Source organism: Aedes albopictus, chromosome 3 (assembly GCF_035046485.1).
Source record: "Aedes albopictus strain Foshan chromosome 3, AalbF5, whole genome shotgun sequence".
NCBI lineage: Eukaryota > Metazoa > Arthropoda > Insecta > Diptera > Culicidae > Aedes > Aedes albopictus.
The window spans coordinates 238,727,065-238,743,480 of NC_085138.1; the positions used below are offsets into that span (position 1 = coordinate 238,727,065).

Here is a 16,416-nt window from a genome sequence, read left to right on the forward strand (position 1 = left end):
AATTGCTTGCTCATGCTCCCACTTGTTTCTGAAGCATGTTAGCCAATGAAGGTATACAGCTACCGCTCTGGGTTGAACAGCGTCGATCAAAGAGGAGCAAATTTTGCTTCGTCCAGGGAAAAACGCTTCATTTTGCAAGCACTGACCACTATTGAAAAATGTGGTTTAAATAGTGTTTTAAGCATGTTGAAGTATTTCAATGACTCATAAATGAAACGAAAATCCAAGTGTATCATCCCATGTTTCATACACACTTGTTTCTGTAGCAGCAACGAACGAGTGTGTTGCTGGGTGAGAGATGAAGCATCACAGCAGTCCGTTCGCATGGGAAACGATTTGCTACAGTCGTCGTACGTCATGTTTTAATTTCGAAATTGCACGACCCTGGAAATGAGTCCTCAAGGCTTTAGGAAAACGCTATACAGGTCGTACTCGATTATCCGGAGTCGGATTCTGAAGCTTCTGAAACATATATCTGACTAGCTGTCCCGGCAAACTTTGTTTTGCCAAGCTGTGGTGGTTTGACAGCTGTTGAGGACATCGCAGTAACGCACTCTAGATTGATTTTATTTCAATCATGCCAAATTGGGTTGTTTAGTGAATAAAATATCGCTATTTTCTATAGCCTAATCGAAAGAGCTCATTTTTCTGAGTATAACGTGATTTTATTGCATTCCAATTCCTTTGTTTTGATGGTTAAATAAACAAAACAGTTTTAATTTCCGTGGATAGAATGACAGTTCAATCGATAAAGTGACAGTTCGACCCGAACAAAAAAATTTCGCCATACAAACTTTAAATGCATTTTAAAAATAGTTCCCGAACTCCAAAAATTATGAAATTTTGGATTTCGACTAATTTTTGGACGGAGATTCCGATTATGAAATAATCTGGATACCCCTAAAGAACCCAATTTGTACCCGGCTTATGAAAAATCAATATTTTTTACATTCTTAATACTTCTTGAAGGATTTTCGTAATTTTTAATACTTATAAACACAGCCACCATGAATACGAATCGAACCGTGCAAGAGTCATGCTGATCGGTTCACCCGTTCGTGAGTTTTGTTGCCTCAAAGAAACTTTGAACTCATTTTTATATATATATATAGATATAGATAGATAGATAAACTGAATAACGTAAAAAGCTGAAATTTTGACGTTTTACCAAGCCAACTTTGATTAGTAACACAGCGTAACAAAATATTTTGCATGAGTCGTTAATATGGATGTTAATCGACCAATTTACCTTTTGATTGCTTTAAAAAAATATGTCCAAGCTTAATGGCTTGCAGTCAAAAAAGCCAAAAATCGCATATTTTGGCTTAAGGCGAAACTGGATCCATTTCCTCACTTTTTGGTTTTTGATTTTTTATTAAATAACGAAGCGATATTTTCAAAATCGGTTTTCGTGCACATGTAGAGTATGGATCAGGATATCTTCTGAATTTTTTTCGCGAGAGAAAATGTTTTTCGTTTTTGCAGAAACCATTTTTGAACAAAATTTCACTAAAAAATGGTTTCTGCAAAAACGAAAAACATTTTCTACAGCGTAAAAAATTCAGAAGATACCCTGATCCATACTCTACATGTGCACGAAAACCGATTTTAAAAATATTGCTTCGTTATTTAATAAAAAATCAAAAACCAAAAAAATGAGGAAATGCTTCCAGTTTCGCCTTAAGGTACAGCATTAAGGTACATATAGCTCAAAATTGTGACGTGCTGGAGCAAATCTGAGCCCGGATTCGGATTCAGTGGCTCAAAATCTGTCAGAGACACGTTTGCTCTTGAGACAAAAATATGTTGCGCTGTGTAATCAGTCAAAATTTCATCCAGGTGGTGTCAAGGAAATCTCCTCACGTAATAAATAGACAGCCAATTAGCATTTAAAACTGTAGTAGGGTAGAAGCTTCAGTTTTGGCCAGTCCGGAGTTTTGGCCATAGTGCGGTATTGAGCCTGTTGCGATCTAAATCGGCGTAAATTTATTTTTTACTAGTAGATCCTAATACAATATGATGATTACAGCTGTGAAAACCACACATTTTGATTAAAAACTGGAAGAAAAAAATATATTTCCTTAAAAAATCTGCTCCCATATATCTATTTTGGCCAGGGTGCTTCTAATTTGGCCACTCCCATAAGAAATACACGTGATTGGCCAAAATAGAAACCAAACTTAAGAATATGGCCAAAACTGCGGCAGAGCTTCTATTTTGGCCAGTGCCACTTTTAATACAAAAATCAAGTATTGGCTTGATTTCTGCATTTTTCCTTCAAAATATAGATTGAAACCTTTCTTTTGACGCATTGGTCGTTTTCATAGGATTATTGGTTATTTTTATAAAAATGATTTCCCTTAGACTGGCCAAAACCGGTGCCCGCACCCTATGGATGGAGAAGTCTACAACTTGGGCTTAAATTTCACAAAACAAGTTTTGTTGTTGCCTCAAAATAAAACAATACGGACTTATACGGTTTCTCGCACAAACAACGGATTTGTTCAAGTGCCCTACAGCTGACGTATTACTACAGTGATAACTCACTTATCTTAATTGATTATAAAAAAGCTGTAATCTGTTTGTTTGATTATATGATTTACTCGAGTATAAGCGCTCCCGCCGAAATTCATCCGCCTGCCCTCATTTCGTTTGAATTGTTCCAACAGTCACATCGTTTCTTTATCACCCAAAAGGTTGCTTGTTTCAGTTTATCACAACCACCAGACAGGGATTCCATTCAGTTTTAGTTAGTGCGTTCTTTGCTTCTATGTACCCTACCGATGTAGAACTCGTATGGAGCACGATCAGCAACGTTCCAGTTAGTTATATCTATATCACTTAGTATGCCCTATTTTCCAGTTTGCTAACCGGATTATCTACAGTAGTTTATAAAGTTCGCTTAATGTGATTCGGAATTGTGAAAACATCAACCTGCATTACCAATTCAAAATCGAACCTAACAACCGATTGTTGTGACCCAAAGACCGCAATACAGATTTATACTAAACTTACTACCACAAACCCGCCATACTAGTGTTCTCCTCTCTATCCTCTCGCGTCAATTTTGCTGGCTTCCCACCAACCTACGGCTGTTTTTCTACTGCGCAGCACATTGAGTTTCCTACGATTGACTTGAGTTGATCCCTTTCTATCTCTAATCCGCTATCACTTCCGCTGAAATTTATTTATGTTTTCACCCAAACTATGCTAATCGAAGCTTCATTTCTAATTTCTCGTTTCACGTAAATTATTGCTGCTCACCGCGCGCGCCGTAGGCATTGAATCGGTGCGATTCAATGGGCTCTCTGAGTCACCGGACACTGCTTCAGTTTTTGGATTCGAACGATTTAGCTGGGCTCAAATCTTTCCTAGGCACCCGCCAGCTGCAGGTCGACGACCGAGATGATGTAAGTATTTTAGATATTATTATGGTGTTATGGTGTAAAATCGTTAAGAATATCTGTATATACTACAGCACTCCTATTAAACGATTGTTCAATTAAAATAGCGCAATTTGTGTGTATGATCGTAATCTTCAAGTAAAATACATAAAGTTATGAAGAGATAATGTTTCCTATAAGTTCTCCAAGATGGAGAACATCGATTCTGCATTATTTAAAAACTAGTGATGTATAGAATTTATATTTGTTTAAAAAAACTCAAAATTGTCCCAACCGCCATATATTCAATGTTGCATCGTTTCAAGATTTTATTGATAACAATTCAATAAATGTTTAAATATGAAACAGTTTGCAATTTAGACAATTGAGAAATGCTAAAATGTGAGACAGTTTGCAAAGCAAATCTTAGTTTTTCACATAGGTTGTTACCAGTTTTATTAACAAATATTACGAACAAACAATAATCATTACGAAAAATAATAAGAACATTACAAATGCACAACACAATTTAAGGTCACGAGCTCACACTTACAACACAAAACATAAAAGTGACCGGTTATCTCCAAACGGATCATAATATACGATCACAGGATGACGAGATTTCATTAACTGGTTTGAATCCATCAATCGTTCCTGGAATTGTGTTTTGTTTGGCTGACTGCATTTTTGTTAATAGTATTTGTTCTGTATTCATAGCCCTACTAGGGCCACCCCGAAACGGGTTTTAATTCCAAACGGCTGCATTTTGATGTCCGTGCTAGGGAACGGTTTGCCTGTCTTGCATTAATTCGTCGCCAGAAATGATCTAAAAGTATGCAACAATGCAGTTGCTGGGGGCTATTTTCCTTTTGGGCACTAGAAGAGAAGGTCGAAAATCAACCAACATCTGGACAATTTCCACAAAATTTGTCATTACTCAAGAACAAAATAAAACATCTTGCAAAACTAGTTTTTTTCCGATTTTTCCAACCGATTTTCTTCATCAGTGGAAAATTTTGTGGAAAACATTTTTCATTTTGTTTTTTTTTTTATTGCTGAGAAAATTTGCTTACGATTTCATAAAAAAATGTGTCTACGATGCATTGTTCTTGAGCTATGATTTTCAAAGTAGGTGATGCCTGTTTTTGTTTTCCACTAAAGTTTTCCGGAAAATTAGGCGACCCTGATTTTTTAAATTTAGTTTTTGTTCTTATACAGGGGATAGACAAAATGAGCGAGACAGGTAAAATTTTCACTGTAAGATGATCAACTAGTTGTGTATCAATGGTCCAAATTTGGAAAAGATCGGGCACGAAGTTATAAATAATCTAGAAAAAAAGGTATTATTATCCGACAGCCTACTTTGAGCTGTTATTTATATCTCCGGATTCAAAGAACCAAATGCAATGAAATTTTAATCATTTATGACTTATATAATGAGCTCTGGAAAACGTTTGACTAAACTTGAAATTTTTAACAAGCGAAATGATAAAGCGATTCAATTCATTTTATGATTTTTAGGTAAATTGGTTTATTTTTAATACGCATCTCATTACTTTTTTCAATATATTGCTGGCTGTGTTGTTATTTTCCTTCAAAACATATTTATATTCAAATCAATAGGACAGATCGGTGAAGTACTAGATTTGTAGTAATGAGCTGAATTTTAGTATGGTGAGAAGGTCAATTCTCCGTTTCTACAATAAAATGGTGCAAAAAGCGTGGGTATTATGATTCCTTGCCTAATTTAATGCTGTTTGAGCAAAACTTTGGGCAACAGCGTTGTTGTTTTATCCATTTCTTGCAACATAAACAACATAGTTATCCAAAGTTTTGCTCAAACAGCATCAAATTAGGCAAGGAATCATAATACCCACGCTTTTTGCACCATTTTATTGCAGAAACGGAGAATTGACCTTCTCACCATACTAAAATTCAGCTCATTACTACAAATCTAGTACTACACCGAACGTGCCCCATTAGAGGCAATTTAAACGATCAATAATTACCATCTTGAATGTTGAAACGATGTTGAAGTTTTGGATAATTTGGTGTTTTATTAGAAACGTCAAAAAACGCAGTAGGCTAGACAAAATTTGCCTGGGTCAGCTAGTAAGTCAAAAATGGTCAAAATTTCTTTGCTTTTGGTTCTTTGAATCCGGAGATATAACAGCTCAAAGTTGGCTATCGAATAATTCTACCTTTTTTCTAGAATCTTCATAACTTCGTGGAGAATAGCCCGATCTTTTCCAAATTTGGACCACTGATGCACAACTAGTTGATCAACCTACAAAATTTGAGAGTATTTGGTTCACTTTTCGAAAAGTTACAGCTACTTGAAAATTTTTTGAGAAGTGAAAATTTTGCCTGTCCCGATCATGTTCTCTGGCCCCTGTATGAACCCAAACATGTGACATTGAATTTTGAGACCTTCGTACCAATTTTTACGATAATTTAAAAATATCCCTCAGTGTGGTACCGTCGCCGTTGGGGGTGAGAATGGGTCAAAAATGCATACTTCCACATTCGTTTTTCAATGACTTTTGCTTCTTTGCACTGATCACTGGAATCTGATCTTTGGTAATGCATGCACAAATGATGAAAACATATTTGAAGTGATTGAAAATTTACCCATTCTCACCCTGTGACAACAAAGCAAGTTAACCCTCGATCGATTGCGCTGTTGTATTGTGTACAACAAGTTCAAAAAATCTCGCTTTTTATACTCAGCATAGGCGTGGTGCTGTCGGTTGTGGCCAACCGAGCGAGTTACTGAAGGTTTATAAAGTTTAGTACTACTTACCAATACACTGGAACCTCTATTTATACACAACACACGGATGGGATTCCATAACTTAAAAATGGGGATTTGAAGAGCCTTTTGTCTGTCAAGATTTGTTGGTGTTTTAATACGGAGAATTCGGAGGCATTTCAACGGTATTAAGGGGGTTTCAGGGACGTTTCAAGGGGATTTAAGGGCTATTCAAGGGATCTCAGCAGCCTTTAAAAGGCGTTGCTAGGGGTTTTAGAGGCGTTTCAAGGTATTTGTAATTTCAGAGTAATTTAAGAGTTTCAAGGTGTTTCAGGAACATTGGAAAGGTATTTGATATCATTTCAGGGGCGTTTCAAGTGGTTTTCAGGTGCATTTCAGGGGGTTTATGGACCCTATTGAAGGTGTCCAAAGGGTTTCAGAGGCATTTGATTATGATGATTTCAAGTGCGTTTCAATGGGATTACGAAAGTTTCAGAGGCGTTTCGAGGCATTCTAGGTCGGTGTTGTATCAGGGGGTTTCAAGAACATCTTTAAATCAAAGAGTATTTCAGGGGCGTTTGAAAAGCTATGTGATGGGGTTTCTTGAATTCTTCTGAAACTTTCTAAAATGTCTCCTAGATCCTCTTAAAACCCGCTCTGATACCATGTACCGCAACTGAAACGGTCCTTCGTAAAGACCCTTTTAGACCCCCTCGGACCCCACCGAAAACCCCTGAAACTTTCTGAAATGCCTACAAAAGCCCCCGTAGACCCTCTCGGACCCCAGACCTGAGAGGCTCCAAAACCCCCTAAAATCCCTTCGTAACGCTCCCGTAACGCCTCTGAATCCCGCCGAAAATGCTCTGAAAATTCCTAAAATGCCTCTAAAATCCCCTTAGACCCTCTCGGACCCCACCGAAAACCCGAAACTTTCTGAAATGCCTCTAAAATCCCCGTAGACCCCCTCGGACCCCATGTAACGCACCTGAGAGGCTCCAAAACCCCCGAAAACTCCTTCATAACGCCTCTGAATCGTGCCAAAAGCGCTCTGAAACTTCCTGAAATGCCTCAAAAATCCCCCTTAGACCCTTTTAGACCCCCTCGGACCCCATGTAACGCACCTGAGAGGCCCCGAAATCCCCTTCGTAACACTTCCGTAACGCCTCTGAATTCCGCCGAAAATGCTCTGAAACTTCCGGAAATGCCTCTGAAATCCCCCTTAGACCCTCTCGGACCCCATGTAACGCACCTGAGAGGCTTCGAAACCCCCGAAAACTCTTTCGAAAACCTCCCTGAGATATTCTGGTACCCCGCTGAAACCTCTTGGGACCCCCTGAAACGACCCTGTAACTTTCCTCCGCTCTCCCTTATAAACACCCCCTGCCGCCGTCGCAATAGTTCCCGTCATGATTAAATATTTTTATGCACAATATTCATAGACGCCAACTTAGGGGGGCAAGCATGGCTTTGTCCCCCCCCCCTCGATTTCTGACGATTTTTATTTTTTCTCATACAAAACATCAGAAAAAACAGGCTTTGCCCCCCAATAATTTGACCAAGTTGGCGCCCCTGACAATATTGGTTCTGAGTTGCTTTCCCTCTTTTTATGCAGGGAATAAAAAAGGTGCATAAAAAGAGGTTTTAGTGTAATATAGCCTGTTTCAAAAATTATAAGTACACTACATATTGATTGACTGCCACTTAAATTTGAGCATAATAACCAAAAAAGTGTCTTCTAGATCTTATATTAAACATTCTAACGAAGCAAATAATATCAACTTTGTTGGCGTTTTGAAAGTTAAATAATAGGCCTCTATGAACTAGACGTTAACAATTTGAAGTTGCACAATGTAGTGAAAAAATGTGGCATAATAGAAAAGAAGAAAATCTCACAAATAAAATATTAAATTTCTTATTGGACGCAGTGGCTGAATCTCCCCAACAGGAAGGGAAAATTATCAATTACCAAACACAATGAAAGTTGCTGTTTCGATAAAATAAAGATGTTTCTCGATATTCACTGAGATAGTTGATCAATGCAAAATTGTGTGTTTCAAATTTCTCAACAAAACAGGTAGCAACAAAAGTGAAGCAAACGAATGTCTTGATTACTGCTTACTGCATTCGCTTTTATGGTATAACAAACTTAGCCATCTGAAGGATCGATTGAGCCGAAAAAAATAAGTTAGTTTAAATTAAATGTGTTCAGGAAAGCTAAGAAACTATATGGTTTTTCTTGTGTTCCGTAGAAATCCTTAAAAAATAAGAAAATTGAACTCAGAAAAAATGTTGTGGAAATGTTTTTACTGAGTTTTCCCAGATTTTGATCAAGGCATTCCTTAGACAACTTGTTAAAAAAACGAATAAGATAAAAAAAATAGATAATTTTTGGTATTTAGTGATAAATAATGTTGAAATAATTGAAATAAACACCTTTGTGCAAATGCAAATTTGGAAAATGAAGTTAATAGTTAGATAACTCGACTGTTCTTCAAAATATCATGACCATTAACCGACAGGAATTACAAAAATGTGGATCTCAATATACTGTATTCTGAAAGAAGTTGGTAGAAAACATCAGAACAGTTCTTTTTATTTCATAAACAAAGTGTATTTAAAATTTTTGAAACAGTCCATATATTACAGTCCGGATTCGCTGGTTGAGTCACGACTGCACCCCGATTAGCGAATCGTGTTCGTTCCTTGGGGCAACTGACAACCTGATCCAAATGCTGTAGGCACACGCAACTGACGAGAAATACGTCGTCACAAAACACGCGCATACTAACACAAACGTTTTGTATACAAGAGCTGCGATGAGACGGGGTCCAGACGTCAAACTCGTTTTGACATCGATTTTGACATTGACAGTGCTTTTTAATTGGGTTTTGCCCCAACCAATGAACATTCAACCATCGAGACGGTCCATCTATCGAGCCACAAACTAACGAATCGGCACTGTATATTATTGCTATGAGTTTGAATTCAAAAAAGTATCAATCCACCTAAAAGTGTGATGTTTCATCGAGCCTTAAAAGTGGCATTTTGAAAAGGCCTTATTTTCAAGCTTTTTTCGATGATTTATCAAAAATAAATTAATTGCTCTAGAAACCTGTATCCACAACAATACCGAAAAACAGCTGTAACTCTGCACTGGATACATTCAGAGCCGTAGCATGCGGTTGACCAGGTTGGCCAAGTCGCCAGCCTCAGAGGGCGCCGAAAATGCCTAAGGATAGAAGCAAACAGGACGATGCTTTTGTTTTATTGAATGTTATCAAGATTTCATTGTTTAAAGTATCTAATATTGATCGTGTGTTTTTACGGCCTTCCGATTTCTAAAAAAATCGGATTATTCTAGATTATTTTGAATATTTACCATGATGTCACCTGACAATGTATCTATGATTTTATTTTGAGGAACTATTTTAGTTTTTTTTTTTTCAATGAGCAAAGCAAAATCAATATACTTTCGAAATTCTTGTGAAACCTCCTTTCTGATAAACTCTATAGTCTAAACATTCTCACTGGGTTATGAGGTTGCTTCCGAGGACATTCGTCGAATTCATTCAAATATTTTACAATGCTGACACAAAGTATTTTAAATGGAAAATATTCAGATGATTCTCTTTCAGTTCATACAATTGTTCTTTCCAGTAAATATTTAATTGGGCTTAAATTCTTGTAAATATAGCACACACCATTCAAGCTGTATTCACCCAAGAAACTATCAATAAGTTTTTATTTGTATTTCCCCATAACAAGGGATATACTGCATAACAATCTTTCATAAATTTCACCAGGTGTTTCTTCGGAAATTTTTGCTGGGTTTCTTTCACGAAATCTTTCAAAAATTCTTTCAGAACTTCTTCTCGGGATTTCTTTGAAAAATTCTCAAAGAATTTATCCAGAAATTCATACGGAACGTTCATCAGGAATCCTTTAAGAGAATCAAATCCGATTTTTTTTCTGAAGATTTCTCTTGAAATTTCTCGAAGGATTTCCGTAGAAATATCTCCAGGGAGGCTTGCAGCAAGTTATTCAGGAATTTATTCAAAAATATTCAAGGGATTCCTCCGGATCTTTTTTCAAAGATTTTATTAGATTATTTTCCATAGTTTCCTAAACTTCTGCAGATATTGTTTCAAAAAATCTTTCACAGATATTTTTTTTTCAATGATACCTTCAGAAATTCCTTCAAAAATTCTTCTAGGGGTGTATACTTCTATTTCTCAATACATATTTCACAATTTTTTTTCTGGGTTTGTCCTGGAATATTTTCAATGAATTTATTTTAAAAAAATAAGTTTCCTTCACAAATTCTTATAGAGATTCCTGCAAATTCCTGCGAATTCCTTCAGAAATTCTTCCATTTCCTTTTTCATTCTTCCATTGTTTTTTTTAGACTATCATATATTGATTTTTTATTCCTTCAGAAAGTCTTCTATGGATTTTCTTTTAGAAAGAAGAAATCTTATATCGCTCAGCAAATCTTCAATCGATTCCCTCTGAAATTGTTCCATGTTCATTAAAAATTGCCCCATAAATTTCTGCTAGAATTCCTCTAGAAAACTTTTCACGAAGTTCCTCATATTCTTCCAAAAAATCATAAATTTAGAATTATTTCAGAAATTTCTCCAGGTATTCTGTTAGAAAATCTGCCATTGATTTCATCCAAAATTTCTCCAAAGGTATCTTTTGAAATTCTTCCATGGTTTCCTCGTGCAATTTCTTCATAAAACCTTCTAATCTAATCTTCCAGAGATTCCTTGTTTACTGAAAATTTTCGTACAAATCTTCTGGGAAATATTTTGATTTGATTACACTTCAGAAAAAAACCTTTGGAAAAGTTATTGGAAAATTCTGGTAAAACTAATTGAATAATCGATGATTTTTTTAGACCGTTTGAGTATCCCTGAAAAGCTCTGAAATTCTATTAAGTATTTCTGAAAACAAAATTTAGTAGAACAAAAAAAAATTAGCTTTGCTTAGACTGACTGTACATTAGGCCGTCCCTATTTTTGTAAAAGTTGGAAATGTTGGAAAGTTCAATATTGCAAAACGATCGTTTTAGCAAAAAACCATCAGGCCAAAATTTGGAGTCCGTATCTTAAGGCTAAGTGGTCCCCCACGGGGCCTAAAGTTCTCAAAAAATGTAATACATTTAAACCATTGCATGAGATGATATCCCTAAGGAACCCTACCATATTTTGCTCGAAAACTCAAAAACGAAAAGAGATATCGCACTTCTGAGCACATTTTTTTAAATCATCGGTTTCAGTAGAATAAGGTATTTTTTGTCGAAAAAAATCTTGTGCCCCATACAATTTTTGAAAACTTTAGGCCCCGCACACTGGAACAGAACGCTAATTTAGACAGACAAAACCTCTAGTGCTCTGGATATCCATCCTAGAGGTTTGGTGTCTTTAGAAAAGTGTCTTGTACGATTTTTTACTAAAATCTGGTTAAACATTAATTGACAAGTTACAACTGATCTAGATCAGATTTAGCTTTTTAAAGAAGCGTCCTAGAAGAAAATTCTCTTCTGCAAAGTTGTTCATTCTGCTATTTTTGACATTTCTTCCGAAGACACTTATACTCTAAAATGCACACAAAAGGCATAGTGGGCCATTTTACAAAAAAAAAGTCGCAAAAATCGATTTTGATCGATACTTTCTGCATACGAATCAGCCACTAGACCACCAAGCCCATCCATCAATGGGAATGGATGAATGACATTTTGAACAAACCTCTCAATATACATTTCTTGCATCGCAAAATTTCAACAAAATCGATGCACTTTCAAGGTGAAGATATGACGAAGCCACACCCTGAGTTTTCAAGAGCACAAGTCTGAACCGAATGTCGGTTCGCGCTGAAAATTTGATCGATTGGTTAACCGCTGGTGGTGACCAATCGATCAACTTTTCAACGCAAACTGTCCTTCAGTTCTTCAGATTAAAAGCACAAATTTTGTGCTTTTGATATTTCGAGTTATGGCTTCGCCATATTTACCTTCAACAATTTTATAGTCAAAACATGTATTGGGACTAACCGTAATTTTAGGCCTTCAAGCAACAATTAGTAAGCACAGGTAAGCACCCTCATTGATCCGAATGTACTGTTGAAAGTATTATCCCAATAATCATGAAATTAGGCTGACATAATTTATACATAATCAACTAGTTTCTGTAAAAATTTCATGCAAATCGGCAAGACATTCAACATTATGAAAATGCATCCACCGCACATGAAAAACACGAACAATATTTACAAATACTTACCCACATTAACAATCATAGCTTTCAAACCAGTTAATGAAACTTTTTAAGTTTCCCGATCATTTTTATGGATAGGATGCAGGCTTTAAATTTCAAAATTAGGAAATTCTAACAAAACATCGTTCACCATTACATATTTTCTTACGGCTCAGGTAGCATTTGTTTTCTTGATTTTTTTCTTGGTTCAATGATATTGAACGTTATTTCAATAGTTGGAAATACTTAGTTGGAGTCATTTTGTCTGGGTCAGGCACATGAGCGTGCAATACGCTAACGCAATGATCATCAGCTACCTAGTGCAAAAAGAGACTCAAACACTATTTTTGGTCTCTTTGTATACATTGCATATTTCAGAAAGCATTTAATCGTCCAATATAATGTAAAAGGAGGCTAAAACCTTCAAAGCTTGCTAATATTCATACCCAATAAAGTATACATGAACTAATGCTTATGACACTTTACAGAATGCCACCACAGTGTTGATGATTGCCAGTGGCCGTGGCGCCACTAGCTTCGTCAAGGAATTGATCGCACGAGGAGCAGATGTACAAGCACAGGATTTGGACAACTGGTCTGCGCTGTTGTTCGCTGCCAAGGCGGGCCACGTGGACATCGTCGAGATTCTGCTGGACAATGGCGCCGACATTGAACATCGGGATATGGGTGGCTGGACCGCTCTCATGTGGGGTTCCTACAAAGGGCACACGGCTGTTGTGTCGCTGTTGGTACAGAAAGGAGCCGACGTTCAAGCCCATGGCAATTATCACTTGAATCCGTTGCTGTGGGCTGCAGGTCGTGGCCATACCGAAATTGTGAAAATATTGGTCAATACGGGAGGAGCCAAACCGAATGTGGGTGATAAGTACGGAACGACTCCGTTGGTTTGGGCCTGTCGGAAGGGGAACGCAGAGATCGTGGACACTCTTTTGAAAGCAGGGGCAAACGTCGATACAGCTGGTATGTATTCGTGGACTCCGCTTTTGGTCGCGGTTACTGGTGGCCATCAGGAGTGTGTCTCACTGCTGTTGGAGCGGAAACCCAATGTGAACGCACTGGACAAGGATGGGATGACTGCACTATCGATTGCATGTAGAGAAGGGCTAACGGAAGTGGCATCTGCTTTGATTGCGGCCGGAGCTTATGTGAATGTTCAGGACCGTGCGGGTGATACGCCTCTGATCAATGCCGTTAAAGGAGGATACCGCAGTGTGGTAGAGATTTTGCTAAAACGTCATGTTGACGTGGATATACAGGGAAAAGATAGGAAGACTGCCTTATATACCGCCGTGGAAAAAGGACACACTATATTAGTAAAACTGATTTTACAATCCAACCCTGATTTGGAGCTATCGACGAAGGATGGTGACACGCCGCTCTTGCGAGCGGTACGCAATAGGAATCTTGAAATGGTGCAAATGTTGCTGGAGAGGAAAGCAAAGGTTGGTGCTGCCGACAAACGGGGAGATACATGCTTGCACGTAGCCATGCGGGCCCGTTCCAAAGCGATCGTTGAGGCTTTACTTAGCAATCCGAAATACAGTCAATTACTGTATCGCTCGAATAAGGCAGGAGAAACCCCTTATGGTATTGATGCAATGCATCAGAAGACAATTCTAGGACAAGTTTTCGGAGCACGGCGCCTGAATGCCAATGAAGATTCGGAAGGAATGTTAGGCTACGGGTTATATTCTTCAGCACTAGCAGATGTACTTAGCGAACCGACGTTGACGACCCCAATCACCGTTGGTTTGTACGCCAAGTGGGGAAGTGGTAAGAGCTTTCTGTTAGCAAAACTTCGAGAGGAGATGAAAAGCTTCGCCCAGCAATGGTCTGAACCACCGATTCGTGCTCCGATATTGTTCTTCCTAGTTTGCCTTCACGTCGCCGTTGTAATTGGTACAGTTATTGGACTCGCTACCTGGAGTTACATCTTGGGACTCGTTACCGGAATTTCACTGTTAATCCTGATCTACTTTTTCAACTATTTATTCAAATTCCTGGACCGACGGTACGATCTTGAATGGCTGTATAGCCTGAACTATGGTTTGTCAAGGAAGCTCGGGCGGCTTCGGCTCATACTACAAGTGGCCTTCTGCCATCCACCTGGTCCGCAAAGCGATTCCCAACCAATGCCGGTTCGCTTTCATTTTGCGGAAGCGAGTGGCGCCGCCCCGAATGGAGATGCTGCCGTTGCCTTAATGTTGGCTTCAATATTTGATGCCATCGAAGCTCACTACGGATCGCTGGCGACTGGGTTGTACCGTGCATTCAGACCAAAGCCATGTAAGTATTACAGGTTATAGGGTATCTATGGCAAATTGATCAGTTGAATATCTCACAAACAAAGGAAACAAAAAAAATCTCATTTCACAGATGTCCTTTTTTTTTGAAAGTTTTACAAAGATTCTGCTCAAAATGCCATAAACTCTGCTTTTTTATGGTTTCCAAAATTTTCTTAAAATGTTTTCTTATGTTGCTAACTCTGTCCAATGATCAATTTGCTCTCAATTGAAAATAATTTCGCTGCTGATAAGATGACTTATTTACCAATAATTTTTATTTTATATTGCAGTGAAAGCAACTGGAGGCTGGAAGTGGCGCCGGATGTGCTGTATGCCTGTGGTATTGTTATTTGAACTGGGAGTGTTGGGTGTTGTTACAACGGCTTCTTTATCTATTGTTTATACAGAATACGGTAGCAGTGGGAGGTAAGTAAATCAACAAATTTTGATTGTCGCACTAAGTATCACAGCAAGTTTAACTTTCAGGGATGAAATCGCTGTTGCCATCTATATCCTCATCGGGTTCCTCCTGGCAGGAACGATTGCCAATCTGCATGCGTGGTCTAAACTGATCGGGGCACTTTTCATGTCGCAAGGAAAACATCTGAAACGAGCATTTAACAACAACGAGGCTGCGCCTCTCACAGCTCTAGGAGCCGAAGTAAGCTTGATGACGGATATGGTTCGCTGTTTGGATGCATTTACTAATCAACAGAGTCGACTGGTTGGAGTTGTCGATGCTCTGGATTCCTGTGATACTGAACGAACGCTGACCATACTGAATGCCATTCAAACACTCCTCTCAGCTCCGCAACGGCCATTCGTGTTGCTATTGGCCGTTGATCCTCATGTTATAGCTAAAGCTGCAGAGGCTAACAGTAGGCGATTGTTCACCGAGGGCGGTATTGGAGGTCACGATTTCCTCAGAAATCTAGTCCACCTTCCGGTATATCTGCAAAATTCCGGCTTAAGAAAAGTTCAGCGTGCTCAAAGTACTGCAATGGCCACCTATCGCCGTATCGTTCCGGACATTAGCAGGGACGATGAACCACACCTGGGGCACTCGGCATCTGCTAGACGGTTATCGAATGCTTCCGAGATCATGTCGAGCCAAGAGAAACTCCGAGCCATGCCCGGATCGTCTAGGGGAGGAAGTAAAAAACTGCGCGTGTCAGACTCAATTGCCAGTTCTATTGGATCGAATCTCCATAAACTGGGTCAAAATCCACCGGTAGATCTATCGAAAATTGTTTTGACCGATGATTATTTCAGTGACGTGAATCCTCGCAGCATGCGAAGATTGATGAATGTTATTTACATAACCGGTAAGTAAGAATGTGTATATGTATTTTCTTTCAAGTTCTAAAAAAGTTTCTTGTTTTTTCAGTGCGCCTTCTAAAGGCCTTTCAAATAGACTTTAGTTGGTACCGGCTAAGTTCGTGGATCAACCTTACAGAGCAGTGGCCTTTGCGCGCCAGTATGATCGTGCTGGAACATGACCAAGCTGGAGAGAATTTTGACGATTCCATGTCGCTGCAGGCGGTTTACGATAAGTATGTAATCTATTTATTTTGTCCATAAAACAAATAACAGAAACATGGCAAATGTATGGTAACCTTTTTTTTTTCTTATGACATAAATGTCGCCTATGGAGGATAACGCCCAAGACAATTTTTTGAATCACGTTCTCTGTTTTGGACTTTTTTTTTTGCATTTTA

At 38.3% G+C, this 16,416-nt stretch overlaps 1 protein-coding gene across 7 annotated transcripts in view; it reads left to right on the plus strand.

Annotated features, from left to right (window-relative positions):
- Positions 1–16,416, plus strand: part of LOC109420153 (kinase D-interacting substrate of 220 kDa) — a 153,640-nt gene that overhangs the window by 117,605 nt on the left and 19,619 nt on the right. For 6 of the 7 annotated variants that reach the window (XM_062859700.1, XM_029868523.2, XM_062859701.1 and 3 more), the window contains 5 exons: positions 3,279–3,410; positions 12,881–14,699; positions 14,989–15,124; positions 15,185–16,023; positions 16,086–16,251. In XM_062859700.1, the coding sequence (XP_062715684.1) occupies positions 3,279–3,410; positions 12,881–14,699; positions 14,989–15,124; positions 15,185–16,023; positions 16,086–16,251 (3,092 nt within the window). Of the gene's footprint in view, positions 1–2,688; positions 2,822–3,278; positions 3,411–12,880; positions 14,700–14,988; positions 15,125–15,184; positions 16,024–16,085; positions 16,252–16,416 lie in introns of those variants that run through there. The other variant, XM_062859702.1, reaches the window with a different exon arrangement.